Here is a 15,028-nt window from a genome sequence, read left to right as displayed (position 1 = left end):
AGGTGGCTTTGATATGCAAAACATCACAGTTACTGCTTGAGAAAAGCTTATATGTGCAGTGAAAGGAAAGTCTTCGTTATTTTGAATCATCCTTCTTAGTAGCCTTTTTATCATCCATTCTTCTTTTATTGTTTGTTTTACTTTGTTTTGTTTACTTACCAATATTTATAGATACTTGCGTCACTTCATTCCGGTTGTTTTCTTGTTTTAGATACATGATTTATATGTTTAATTTACACAATATACAAGATACCAGAATATTTATGTAAAGTCAGGTATATGATAAAAAGAAACATTAGCTAAAGAGCTTTTACAAACATAAATATCAAATATACCTAACATATAAAACATTACAATGGGCTGGTTACCTTGAATTAAAAATAAGTATATACTGGTTTCGCCGGAATATTCTATAAATGAATATTATTATGTTGTTTGGCCAAAGGCAGGTTTTTGCTGATATTGTCAACTATATAGCAAACGGAAATAACTGAATTATACGTATATTTTCGGCCATTTCTTCTATAAATATGTAAACAGGAAGCAATACCCTCTCAAATGATTACGAACTTACACCAGTCGTCCTAATACAAATTTGCCCTCCACTGCAGCCCCAATTCTTGTGTGAAGGGTTGCCAGTTTCGGAAACCTTTCGGGATCATTAATCAATAAATGAGCGAAGCTTTGCCGTCGGGCTTGTTCGGCATTTGTTTGGCATCTATGAGAGGCATGGCATAAAAACAGAGGCGGTATAAACGCCGAAACCTATCCGAAATAGCCAAATGCGAGGCGGAAGAATGTCGATAATTCTGAATTTGCTCCCGAATGTTTCCTGATCAGGTGGAAAGGTTACGGTGATATTGAAGAACATGCCGAAGAGTTCCCTAATTGTTGGAGATGGAATCTGAAATGTTGCCGATTTTACAGTCGGAGTTGCAAACGGTGTCGAAACACTATTTTGTTACCAGTTGCTATACGGACGCATCGATTGTGGTTCCGCTCCGGCTTACAGACGACATGAGGCTTTCAGTACGGACAGTAAAAACATCGGTGCTGGAGATGAGCTACATGGCATCAGGGGACACGTACGCATCCTTGACGGATAACTTCCGTTTTCCTGCTAAAAGGTGTACGCCATTTTGCCAAGTGTGAACTGCCCTGCTTCAGGAGTATTATAATGGTGTTCTGGCCATTACTAATACTCCAGAGGCTTGGCATGAAGTGGTCGCCCAATTAGAGGGAATGTAAAACATGCCCCATATTCTGGGAGCCCTCGATGGCTATCAAGAAGCCACAGGGCTCGGAAAGTTTGTATCACAACAAGGGCTTCTTTATCATTGTCCTTCTGGCATTTGTCGATGCAAACTATAAGTTTTTCTTCTATAAGTGTGCCCCGGTGAAGGGGCATGGGCGAATTACCACTATTGACTTTAATTAATCAGCAAAGCTAGGTTGGTGCCATGACAACACAAATTAGAGGTGTAGACAGTAAGAAGTTAGGACGAGAGCTGTTTCTTTAAAAAAAATGTTTAGTGTTTTCAAATTGCAAAAAAAAATGAAGCCTCGCAAAAAGATTTCCGAAGATGCCGAGTTAATGGTGATGGGTTCCCAAACGTGTTCACAAGTCTTGGATCATTAAGGCGCTGTCCTTGTGGGAACGTGCAAGATGCTGCCGTGGGTGTGTTTTCGCAACCATGACTACAACCTCCGTTGTCAACGTCACACTCACTGCGCTCTGACCACAAACAATGCCTAACTAATTGAAACACGAAACCACAAGCATGAGCAGGTTGAATTATTATTATTATTATTATTATTATTATTATTATTATTATTATTATTATTATTATTATTATTATTGAAATACCGATACCAATAAATACATGATGACCTTAAAACTCTTTAATATTTCACATACTCATATTACAAACTAAACGCTTGGTATTCGTTTTGTTCAAGCTGTCACTTGTGACTTCTATTCACATTGAGGATTAGTAATATAATAAATGACTGAGTAGGAGTGCACCTCCCACGTCTAAATATGTATAGCTGTAAAAACCTAAAGTGCATGCAACGTGAAACAGGATATAGATAATAAAAACCAACTGTAAGATTAATTGTAGCAAAAAAGTAAACGCGGAGTGACAATTAAGTTATCATAGAAATGCTTTACTCGGTATATGAAACGAAAAAACGATTATGAAGTAGTACATATAGCACAAAAAGGTACAAGTAACGAGAATTGTACTGCAGACTGGTTAACTGCAGACATATTTAGATTCACACTTGATTTTCTGTACGATACAATTTGCTTTCATTTTGCATACACCGTTTTTGGAGTTGGGTCATGCATATATGAAATATGAATGCAAATATCTCGATTTTCATGTTAAACGCGAAAAATATTTCAACCCAAACAATTATTTCGACACCAAATGAAGTTATGAAACCGGGAAAACATTTATATATAAGATTTGGTTGTTGTCGTTCGTGGTGTTTTGTGCTCTATAATTGCCGACCGAAAATTGCAAATTTAGCACTTCATGTATTAGCAAAATCGCTGCCTAGCGTTCATACTGCATGAATTCACGAACAATAAGAAAAATATACCTAATTGCCAGTACATACATATGTCTTTGCTATGAAATAAATGCAATTAGAAATACCTTTAGGATAATCAATATGCAGCATTCAAAATCATATATCTTATGTTCCTAAATACTTAAAGTAAGTTAATTCTATAATTTTTCGTAAAGTTGATTTGTGAATTGAAACCAGTAGATTTTTCAATACTTTTAATAGTTGAATGTAAAATCTTCAACAAAGGTACAGTGGAAGGGAAGTTAAAAACTTGAATATAATGAAAACACATAAAGATAAAATTCATTTTACATCAACATAAACATAATTAAACAATTCTGCATTTTTAAAATCATCTTTATTTCCAAATCTTAAAATAAAACAACTCGCGTAATTTAATGCTTGTCAAGATTAGTATATTTGACAGTTCAATTAACGCACCGCTCTGATTTGATTAAATCATACAGAACAGAACAGAACAGAAAATTTATTTTTGACTTAAGCATATACAGCTCATCGTCACATTACACAAATATAAACATAAATATAGAATATACACACATACACATAAACAATCAACATATATATTGTTTCATGTATAACACGTTTTAAATGATTTTTGTATCATTGACAGATTTTTCAGAAATTACTCAAAAATGGAAAGAACAAAAGAAAAAAAAGGAAAACATCAACCAAGTTACACACAAATCAGCGTGCATGATGGTTGATATGAAAGTGAGAATGTTAAATATATTATTTAACACAAAAACCTTAAAAATTGCGGAAAGAAATAGAATAAGACATGAAAATAGAAGCAGTATTGCCGTTTATAAAGGAACCTAATACCAATAGATTGGAGATACATCATGTGTGATAAAACAACAACAGGAAACAAAACAAGCGAACATGTAAAAAGGTAATACAAAGACATATACAGCTCGTCTTGTTTTTGGTGACAATTCATGAATAAAACAATTAGGCATTGTTCTTTCTTATTTCAACAGCTTTTAGACAAAAAATTGCTAATTTAACAAGAAGTGATTTATTATCAGTTTGCAGTAGAGAGATAAACTTAGCCATACTGGGATGTTCTGAATAGTATCTGGGTATAAAGTTTCTACGAACATCAGCATACATTGGACATTTTAAGACAAAATGGTACTCGTCTTCCAGATCGTTTAAATTACAAAATGTACACTTTCTTTCATTTCTTACAATGTTATTATGTCTCCCAGCTTCAATATTTAATCTATGTGACGATAGTCTTAATTTTGCAAGTACTTGTCTGTACTTAATGTTGTCTTATTTATAAATATAGCTTGAGACTTCGAATGTGTCTTTTAGTTCTTTATATATAAATAATGAGCTACAACTTTCCATGCCCACTCTCCAGTATGAAATATAAATATCTCGTAGCCTTTATCTAATCAAAGGTACAAAGACAGTCATATTTACTTATTCTGGATAAAGCCACACGTCATGAAATCCCAAATGTTGTAAAACATCTCGAACATTTGAGGCCCAATTTCTAACAGCATGGTTTGCATCTATCTCTCTTAATTCTTTACCGATAGTTGTCCTTAAAATACAATTATCAGTTTTTCTAGTGAATAGTTAGATAAAATATTTTATAATACGTATATATCGTTCGATATATAGCGGAAACCGACCTAGCTCAATGTATTTGTAGACCGTTTTACTTTAAGTATCCATTAACAAAATCGTTTTTGCACTCTTTCCAAGCACTCATATTTCCCAAATCCCCAAACCTCCGATCCATAAGTAAGTATAGACACAACATATGAGTCAAACAGTTTAAACATAATTTTAACTGGAACAATTGTATCTTTTACAATAGAAAATAAGCCATTCATTGATCGAAGAGATTTTCCAGCTAAAGTTTTAGCTGCTTGAGCAAAAGAACCACCAGACGTTAGTACTACACCTAGGTAATTGAAAGAGTTCACTATTTCAACATCGACGCTGGCATATTTCCATTTGTCAGTTCGCGAAAGTCTACCACCTTTTTTGAAGACATTTTTTTTATTTTTCTCAACATTGACTGTGAGTTTCCAACGATTACAATAAGTTTCCAGTTGATCAAGTGATTCCTGTAAGCCTTCTTTTGATTCTCATATTAGAGCGGCATCGTCAGCAAACAACAATAAGTAAATATTAAGTTCATCAATGATGAGCCCGGCGTTGGTTCCTTGTTGCAAATGTAACTCAATGTCATTTAAAAATAGGGAAAAACAAATCGGGGAAGTTATCTCCCCTTGAAATAATCCGACATTACTATCGAAGAAATCAGACAATGTACCTACATGTTTAACACAAAGCTTCACTTCTTCGTACATTGAACGTAACAGAGCAAAAAAATTACCTTCGATACCTGATTTGATTTATTTATACCACATCCTACTTCTATCAATGTAGTCATATGAATAACAAACTTTTTCAACAGTTTGAGTTTTTGAGAAGTTAAGGATAATTTTACTTATGAATCTTTTATCAAATAGATGTTAAATGTCCGTCTGCATTCAGTCATGGTAATAGTCTTCTTAACAAGTTGCACTATTTGTGTTCCAACAAGTTACAGATAGTATCATCAACAATGTCTTGTGACTTTTAATGATATCTTGAAAAATAAGATATTTAAACAATTGTGACTTAAATGTACTTTCTGGTTTCATATATACAAATATGTTGCTTAACATTAAGCAATCGCCACGAAGCCATAATACTAAACATTGGTGTTTGGAAAATGTATCAAACATTGTAGCCACGAAGCCACAATACTAAACATTGGTGTTTAGAAAATGTGTCAAACATTGTAGCCATGAAGCCACGATACTAAACATTGGTGTTTGGAAAATGTGTCAAACATTGTAGCCACGAAGCCACAATACTAAACAGTGGTGTTTGTTAAAGGTGTCAAACATTGTAGCCACGAAGCCACAATACTAAACATTGTTGTTTGGAAAATGTGTCAAACATTGTAGCCAAGATGTCACAATACTAAACATTGGTGTTTGTAAAATGTGTTAAACATTGTAGCCACGAGGCCATACTACTAAACATTGGTGTCTGTTAAAGGTGTCAAACATTGTAGCCACGAAGCCACAATACTAAACATTGGTGTTTGGAATATGTGTCAAACATTGTAGCCACGATGACACAATACTTAACATTGGTGATTGGAAAATGTGTCAAACATTGTAGCCACGAAGCCACAATACTAAACATTGGTGTTTGGAATATGTGTCAAACATTGTAGCCACGATGACACAATACTAAACATTGGTGATTGGAAAATGTGTCAAACATTGTAGCCACGAAGCCACAATACTAAACATTGGTGTTTGGAATATGTGTCAAACATTGTAGCCACGAGGCCATAATACTAAACATTGGTGTTTGTTAAAGGTGTCAAACATTGTAGCCACGAAGCCACAATTCTAAACATTGGTGTTTGGAATATGTGTCAAACATTGTAGCCACGATGACACAATACTAAACATTGGTGATTGGAAAAGGTGTCAAACATTGTAGCCACGAAGCCATAATACTAAACATTGGTGTTTGGAATATGTGTCAAACATTGTAGCCACGATGACACAATACTAAACATTGGTGATTGGAAAATGTGTCAAACATTGTAGCCACGAAGCCACAATACTAAACATTGTTGTTTGGAAAATGTGTCAAACATTGTAGCCAAGATGTCACAATACTAAACATTGGTGTTTGTAAAATGTGTTAAACATTGTAGCCACGAAGCCATAATACTAAACATTGGTGTTTGTTAAAGGTGTCAAACATTGTAGCCACGAAGCCACAATACTAAACATTGGTGTTTGGAATATGTGTCAAACATTGTAGCCACGATGACACAATACTAAACATTGGTGATTGGAAAATGTGTCAAACATTGTAGCCACGAAGCCACAATACTAAACATTGGTGTTTGATAAAGGTGTCAAACATTGTAGCCACGATGCCACAATACTAAACATTGGTGTTTGGAAAATGTGTCAGTCATTGTAGCCACGAAGCCACAATACTAAACATTGGTGTTTGGAAAAGGTGTCAAACATTGTAGCCACGAAGCCACAATACGAAACATTGGTGTTTGTTAAAGGCGTCAAACATTGTAGCCACGAAGCCACAATACGAAACATTGGTGTTTGAAAAATATGCCAAATATTGTAGCCACGAAGCCACAATACTAAACATTGTTGTTTGGAAAAGGTGTCAATTATTGTAACATCTAAAATTTTCCTATACAGGTAGAAATCTGAGTTTGAATGCGAATGCTTTTAGGTATTACCTTCGGGTTGAATGGTCTTAATAAGAGCAGGGACAGTACTATAAAACATCAGAACAGGTAGAAGATGATCATTTATCTATCTAATGAATATATAATTATTATGTGTTTGAATTAGGTCGATTGATACTTGTTTAAAACGTTTCATTAACTATACAGTGCACCATACTAAGATACAAAAGCAAACAAATAATTCACTACAATTATTTTTATATAAGATGATATGAATGGACGTTTCAAAACAGATTAACATGTTACAAATAAAACTGAAACATCATTATTTATTACAAAACAAATATTAAAAATGCAACAAATAATGCAAAAAGCAAGTGTATGAAAGAATGACTGTGTTTTTGTGTATATTTTGTACATGTTTGATAAGCACAGAACATTGAAAACACAATTTTGTCTTTTTATTTCTTTTTGCACTGTGGCGATTTCTTCACAAACACATTTAATCAAAGGCGTAAAAAGCCCATTTGATACGGGGGGCATACTGCCCTGTAATTTATTTCTATTCTATATGCAAACTTGTACGTTTTAGCGCATCTCTGATACCTCTGGTGTCATCGAAAATGTATTTACGCGTTTTAATTATTGAATTATCCTAGACCGTTAACGAATGTAAATTTCACTATTTTGTCTTATTGCAAATTAAGATATTTCAAATAAGCATTTTCACACACAATGTGTAGGCCTGGGACTTTCGTTCCAATTGGAGCTATGATATTATATTTGTAGAACATTTGAAACCTTTAAGTAAAGTATGTAGGACACTTTCGTTATAAAATTGACATTCTTGTAATTGAACTTAAATTATGAGGACACAATTGTACCAAAACATCATGCAAAAGTATAAGAGCTAAACATAATTCTCCCTGACAACCTTGATGAATGATAAACACTCTGACATGCACTCACGTAAACAGACTGAATGCACTCACCCTATCTTTAATTACTAGTAAGCGAAATATTACGAATCTCAACAATTTAATTCACCGTGTATATGAAAAACTACAGAAACAAGCTCAGTAGCCGAAAGTTTAAACATTAACCCCGTTAAATGGCACAGGGTAAACGCCAAAGACAAAGAACACAAGAAAAAACAAACAAGAAACTTGAAACAACAGCACAAAACTCCACAAACAACACGGTGTATACATATACTATATAACAACTAATCCTGTTTAGTTGTTCACGCAATTATCATCTTATTTTGTGAATTTGTATAAATCGACAAGGACTTAAATTGTTGTTGTATCTTGTAAAATATCAAATAGTATCAATAACAGCAATTAATGGATTACAGTAAGCAACTTCTTAAATGAACAGTTTGTAATCTCAAAACAAACATTAGCGCCGCGAGTCGCGATCGCTCGTATGTTGGTTTGCAGCTGAAAAAGGGCGTAAGTCAATATTATCAAAATCAAGAATTATAAACTTGTGGTACATGCGCCTATTGTACGTGGGAACATGCACACCAATATATGTTTGAAATATCAAGAATTTTTTTTTTTGAATAAATCTTTTTTGCACGAAGGCGATGCCGCCGATGATTGCGACGGCGACGACATGAGTATCATAAAACATCGCCTTTTTGCGTGGAAAAAACAGATGAGCTGAAATGAAAGCTATGTATTATCGAAGTCATTTAAATTGACGAAAAGCTGTTGCAACATGTACGCAATATTACTTGTTTGTGCGTTATAAATAAACACCATTTTGACAAAAATAACCGGGGTTTGTCCCTAGCCCAAGTATTGAAACAAGTTTTAATTACATGAGACGGAAAACAATCTTACGGCATGTCTTAGCCTGATCCTCATCACTGTTATCGCCACAGTCGTCCCGTCCATTACAGGTCACGTTACTGGGGAGACACTTGCCGTTTCCACATTTAAAATCCCCCTTTTGACACGTGGTATCACCGGAAGTAGTGTTGCCCGACACAACAAGATGGCCAATGTCAAATGTAAGGCACAGGTAAAACATCCATGGTAACACGCTTCGCAATGGTAGGTCTTTATATGTATTCATTTTATATCTTATATTTTAATTAATACTAAGAATAATATTACATAATTATTTTATATTCTTTTACATATTATTAATTATTGTACCAATCTTTACATCTTAACACATCTTTGGAGTAATTTAAACTATTGCGTTTTTAGCAAAAAACAACATCTTTACTTTTATGTTGTTCCCAGAATGTTCACAATACAAACGATTATTTGAGCATTTAATAAACCCTAGTTTGATAAATTTAAAATGTGTCTAAGGTAAACATTCATTAACTGTCATGTAAACCACGCGTTTTAACGCTTCGCTGATAACCTTGCTTAATGTTACATAATATTTGGACGAACTTTCGACACAAAACCTTGAGTCTGGACGCCTGGTGACTCCTAGTCTAAAATAATAGACGTGTTATACGGGATTCTTCCAATCCCTAAATGGAACAAAATACGTCAAACTCATAATTATTCGTAGGATATGACAATTTTATGTATGAAAGTGATATAAATTAACGTAATCTTGTAATATTTCTTGTTTTTGTGATAATTTTTAGATGCTAAATGCTTTAACCCGGAATCTCGATCGGAATAACTACCCACCTTTGATACTAAACAATTTGTACGTGAAGGATTTGCCATATCAAAACTCGTAAAAAAATCCGTAAACGTACAAATATTTGGACTAGGTGACTCCATATCTTAAGAGTGTCATTTTAAAGGGTTTTATCTGTAGAACAATTACTTGTTATTAGACACAACACAATATAACGGACATCATTTTATGACCTTAAAAGCTTGCAAAATATGTATTTTCACGTACAATTTCAGTTAAAATAAATGATAGAAAAACTACAATAAGTTTGTGTAGAATGTTGTTGTGGTCCTTCATTGTTATTGTTAGTACATGCTATAGTAACCAGCCAGCAGTACGCGTCAACAGACATCAAACTACAACATTATGGTTAATGAAGACAACAAAATATTGGCTGATTTGTGTGCTCCTTCGAGGGAATTGTAGGGGCAGTGAATACTTTAAATGTGTTCGATCTAAAATGGGTTAATAATATAACTTAAACATTTTTTTTTAAACATTAATCTATATTAAGCTCCAATATATAAAACACTTTTGATCAGAAGAGTAATTTTATGTTCAAGTTATTGCATTAAGTCGAATCGTACATATTTTGAACGCATTGTCAAGTAATGTTTAAACGATTAAATTATGTAGATAATTACAAACTACAGCCTTTGTTTTAACGGTACACATTCGTTTTGAAGCTAAAACATAGCCAGTATTCGCACGGCTGCACATTTCGTCTCATGTAATTAATGCTTATAATGCATGTGGCAAAAGGTGACTCAGAGCGTGGGTAGACACTAGCGTATTAAGGGGGCGGGGCGCACAACCTACAATTGGTCTTTGCTATACTTCGTTTTTACCATAAAACAACAACAACAATGTGCAATACCAGACGAGTTGTTTATTAGATGATGACGTGCAGCCAGGTCAAGTTAGTATAAAACGAGCACATGTATTTATGTAGAGCACAACACAATGGAATTCACTGGCTAATAAAGTCCTATGCAGTGCAACCGACCGGCCAGGCAAAACCAGAGACGGTTAACTCTGGAAAGTGTAAGTGTCGATCAACAAAGTATAAATGTCGAACCTCATTCATTTGTATGGTTTCAAATATGGATATAAAACAGTGAAACAAAATCAGTAAAAATACTGAAGTGAAAATTAAGTTAACGAAGTGAACTGAGTGAAGTCGACTGGTAGAATGACTCTACACGCTAATATACCAATATAGCACGAAATACTCGTGCAAGACTGACCACTACTGTATTAAAATACTATCATTTCGCCAAGAGAAATATGTCACGCTATACTAACGAAACGCGTGAAATGAATAGTATTTTCTATACTTCGTTTTTACCATAAAAACAACAACACAAATGTGCAATACAAGACGAGTTGTTTAGAATACAAAAAGAGCGGGCTTGAAAAATGAGATGAAAGGAATAGCTTATCAAAAAGATAATATGTTTTGCAAAAACAAATGACGAATTTCGAATCATTACTCTTAAAGTAATCTTTAATAAACTACAAAGCTAAAGATTTAGTCACTTGCAACCTCCTCTCCAAGGAGTCACAGACATATCTGTCCTTACTATTTTCGCTCTTCCAGCGACCATGACGTTTCCAACAACGATCATTAACACAGGCAATCGCCGCGCACATGGCGCCATCTGCACGCAAAGAGTGCAAATCTATGTTTCAATGCAAATGAATCAATTCATCAAAACGCAAAAATCCATTAATCGCTAAAACAATCATACATAAATAACGTAGAATGTAAACATCTGTAGTGCTAGAATAATTGTTACACAAACTTATTAACGTGTCAGTTAAAATGGGATCCTTGCGTTGTGTCGGTTTGGAAAGGGTTTTGTTTTCCGTTTCGAGCAGGTTTGTCACAAATGAATTAGCAGTAGGATCCGGTAAACTCCTGAGTGAATGTACCCATTTAATGCTGTACACAGTTGCACTTATCACAGAACTAGAAATGCGTTTGTCGATTAATTCAGTCAAATATAAGGCAACGTGTATTGGTGAAGCTGGAATTGCGTTACCTCCCTTAAATGAAATGCTTCCACTTATTAAAATAACTCATATACTTGATGTTGGTATTGTCACTCCTTGAACCTGCCAAAAAGTTCGCCATCTTGTCCGACAGATCACCGAATACGTCACCATCCAATCCACTGGTGCTTAACTCGTTCTGGATACCCTCTCTCAGGTTAAGGCCTGCGAAACATAAACATACATGAGTTACATAAATCTCAAAGCCACAAATCCAAATTTAAGCGGCCTGACGTCAAAATTCCCGTTCCTTCCGCGTCCCCGCCTTGTGAGACGACCAGGCTGAAAAACAAAACAATCATGTACAAAACAGGCCTTTTCGCCGTCACTCTGAAAATATATTGGCCAAAACGGAGCAGATTTCCACATAGGAACTAACAATACTGCTTTACACTATTCTTTCTTTATCTTAATGATGCAGTCATTGACCAATCTCGGTGGAGGAACTAGCCAATTGTTCTCTCCCGACCATTGTACACTGAAAGCGTCAACAGACGTAGTACCCGAACACCTGTACTTTGAATTAAAATTGGCACATTTAGCATTTTAGCTGCATGCAAAACGATCACATGTATGCGGTCCTCATACACGCTCTAAGTCATTAAAAACAAATTGCTTAATAGACCAGTCATCACTATCCGTACACCTACTCAGAAAATCAGCTTCAGTATTGGTTTCCCGAGGTGCCGCGTGTTACATACATTGCCAACATTCAAGGCAATATCATGCCAATAAGGCTTTCTACTGTCAACTTCAAAATGCTAGGCACATTTTTATTTTGTCTGAATTAACAATGATCTCACGCCCTTCCAGGCACCCTACTGAGCTATGTAAAGCTCTATATACAGCCTCATGCTCTCTCCAAGTCGAGCTTAAACAACTCTCAGTTTAAGACCAACAACCTACCACGACGCTGTCGTCAATGCCCCCAATATAACCACCAAACCTAGCTCCACTGGGGTCACAAAAGACGACTGCTTGATCGCTTACAACAGGCACCTCGATCGTGATCTTTACCTTAGACGCACAAGAGGCCCAACAGCACTTTGCATTGATATCAACTAACCAATAAGACGTGCGATTAAACGTACTGGAAAAGTTATCTTGCCACTTGCGATTTTCGCAATCAAATCACTCAAAAGATGCTTATAACAAACGCACTTTCTAACGTGTTCCAAACGTAGCCAAGCCACGTAATAGACTGACACGGCTCCCAGTGACATTTGTCCTCCGCAATCAAAAACCCAAAACTTACTAGATCTCTATGAAAGAAGTTTGATGCAGAAACTACATCCTCGTCAGTTGTTGCACCACCTAGACCGTCATCAAGAAATAAAGCAATTGTATGGCCTAAACTTCTCTATTTTGTAATCAGAACTCCCAGTACTTTAGTAAATATGAATCCTGCAGTTGATATCCCGTAAGCAAGCACGTTATAGACGTAGTATTTTCCGTTCCAACAGAATCCTAGAAAAGTTCTATGTTAATGAAAAATCATGATATGGTGATAAGCACTGCGAATATCAAATACAAACAAGTAATCTCCCTTAAAGAACATTCCTTTAACAACTGACTGATCTTCAAAACAACATTTATACTTGAAAAGCTCTGTGTTAATATGGCGACAATCAAGTACTAACCGTGGCTTACCTTTTTTGCCAAATGCAACTGTCAACGGATTTATCACAAAAGGAAATTCGCTAACCTCAGATATACAACCTTTTTTCAGTAGTGTTTCGATTTCACTGGTCACGAACGATGCATTGTCTAATGCAGATTTGTTATTATTTAAAAAGACAGATTTAGGAATCTCGCGAAAAGGTAATTCGTTTCCTGATTAATACGGGTGTTGAAAGAGGAGTCGGAGATGGATTCTTGTAAACAACTGCATCTATCTTCAAATGTGTTTTTTCTTCGTTTACGAAGCAGGCTGGTGTTTTTCGCATCTGTTACTGCTGGTTTTGCATTGCTTTATCTTTTTTATGTTTCATTTCAATTAAGTGTCCAAGTCAAAATCGTGTGTAGCAAACATATTTCCATATTCAATTATTAAGTTTTGCAAGTTGTAAACTCCGATGCTCAGTTTATTCTGCCTTAGAATTTTCAAACATGCAAATGTCCAAGTACTATGGCTCTAGTCCCGTGCTTGTTTGTGCCATACCTTTAGATTCTTAAGATTTCCATAACTTCACCCTACTTCAACACCATAAATTAATATGTAATATGTGAGGTTCATTACACATATCAACGTAGATGTACACTTCTCTCTCAAACTCTAGGATAAATTTAACTATTTTTTTCAGATTTGATTCAATCACATATGTAGGCATGTCATGATATATCGTACAATTTACTTTTTTTACAGAGTTAAGGGGAGGTACTATTCTCCAATCTATTTACACCCGTGCAGCGGCAGGTTGTGTAGTGCTTGCAATTATCCAATGTTAGTTTTTCATTGCTTATACATAAATCACATCCCCTCCAATACAGTTAGTCAAAGCCTAACAACATACCTACACCTGCTCAGTCAACACCTGTTTCCAAATTTTATCTTATACACTGGACCACAATAAAACCCCTGTAAAGGCATATCAGGACCTGTTGTACGCAGCTTAATATCTTTAAAACAAATGGTTTATTTCCAATTGCTTTGTAAATTCGATCAGAGATAAAAGTCACTTCTACAGCAGTGTCTACCATGGCTGTTACTTTTGGAACAGCCACTTGTAAAGTTACGTTAAACAGTGAAGCAGATGACAAATGACATACTTAAGCTGTAGTATCCCTTTATATCCATGTTTTAGAATTTGTCCGTTTGTTGTGGTCATCATTGGAGTTGTAAACTCACTAGCATCCGGTGTACATATTTGTTTTGTACCCTTTTTTCCATTTTGCTTTAAAATGTCCTTCTTGCCCTCAATTGAAGCAGAGCTGCTTCCCGGACGCACTCTCTTGCATCTCATTTACTGAATCCTCTTTGTTTTGTTTCTTCCTCTTTCTACGATCCATTGCATTGGAAATATGCTAGAAATACTTCATTGCATTCATCGCAGCTTCCAGCGACTTTGGCCACACTGTTTAAGGCATGCTTACCAGCTTTCTTGTCGATAATCCCTTCACAGAAATTGTGTTCAACTTCTTCAGTTAAATGCCGCTTGGGAAGGATAAAAAGGCGTGGGTGGCAGGCTCAAGTAATCGTTCCGTCAAAATTTCGAGTTTCATCTTGTGCCTGCAAGGGATGTCGAAACTTGGCTTTGGACGTCTCTTTAACCATCCTTTTTTTCTGAAACGCTCACCTTGACGAGTTTTCAAAGTGGCATATGTGAATGCCACGACCTGTGAATAAATGGCCGTAAAACTCACTAAATTTTCCCGTTAAGCTCCATGCAAGACGCTGCAAGCGTTTAGATTCAGTCCGTGTGTACGTTTTGCCATCATATTTAAAATATTTTAGAT

At 35.4% G+C, this 15,028-nt stretch overlaps 1 protein-coding gene across 3 annotated transcripts in view; it reads right to left on the bottom strand.

Moving 5' to 3' along the window:
* LOC128240624 (low-density lipoprotein receptor-related protein 2-like) overlaps positions 1-9,111 on the bottom strand; it is a 145,934-nt gene extending 136,823 nt beyond the window's left edge. For all 3 annotated transcript variants that reach the window (XM_052957329.1, XM_052957330.1, XM_052957331.1), the window contains exon 1: positions 8,710-9,111. In XM_052957329.1, coding sequence (XP_052813289.1) covers positions 8,710-8,944 — 235 coding nt within the window. In that variant the 5' untranslated portion in view covers positions 8,945-9,111. The remainder of the gene's footprint in view (positions 1-8,709) is intronic.
* Between the last annotated feature and the right edge of the window lie 5,917 nt (positions 9,112-15,028).

Source organism: Mya arenaria, chromosome 7, assembly GCF_026914265.1.
Source record: "Mya arenaria isolate MELC-2E11 chromosome 7, ASM2691426v1".
Lineage (NCBI taxonomy): Eukaryota > Metazoa > Mollusca > Bivalvia > Myida > Myidae > Mya > Mya arenaria.
This window is presented reverse-complemented; position numbering and strand designations above follow the sequence as displayed.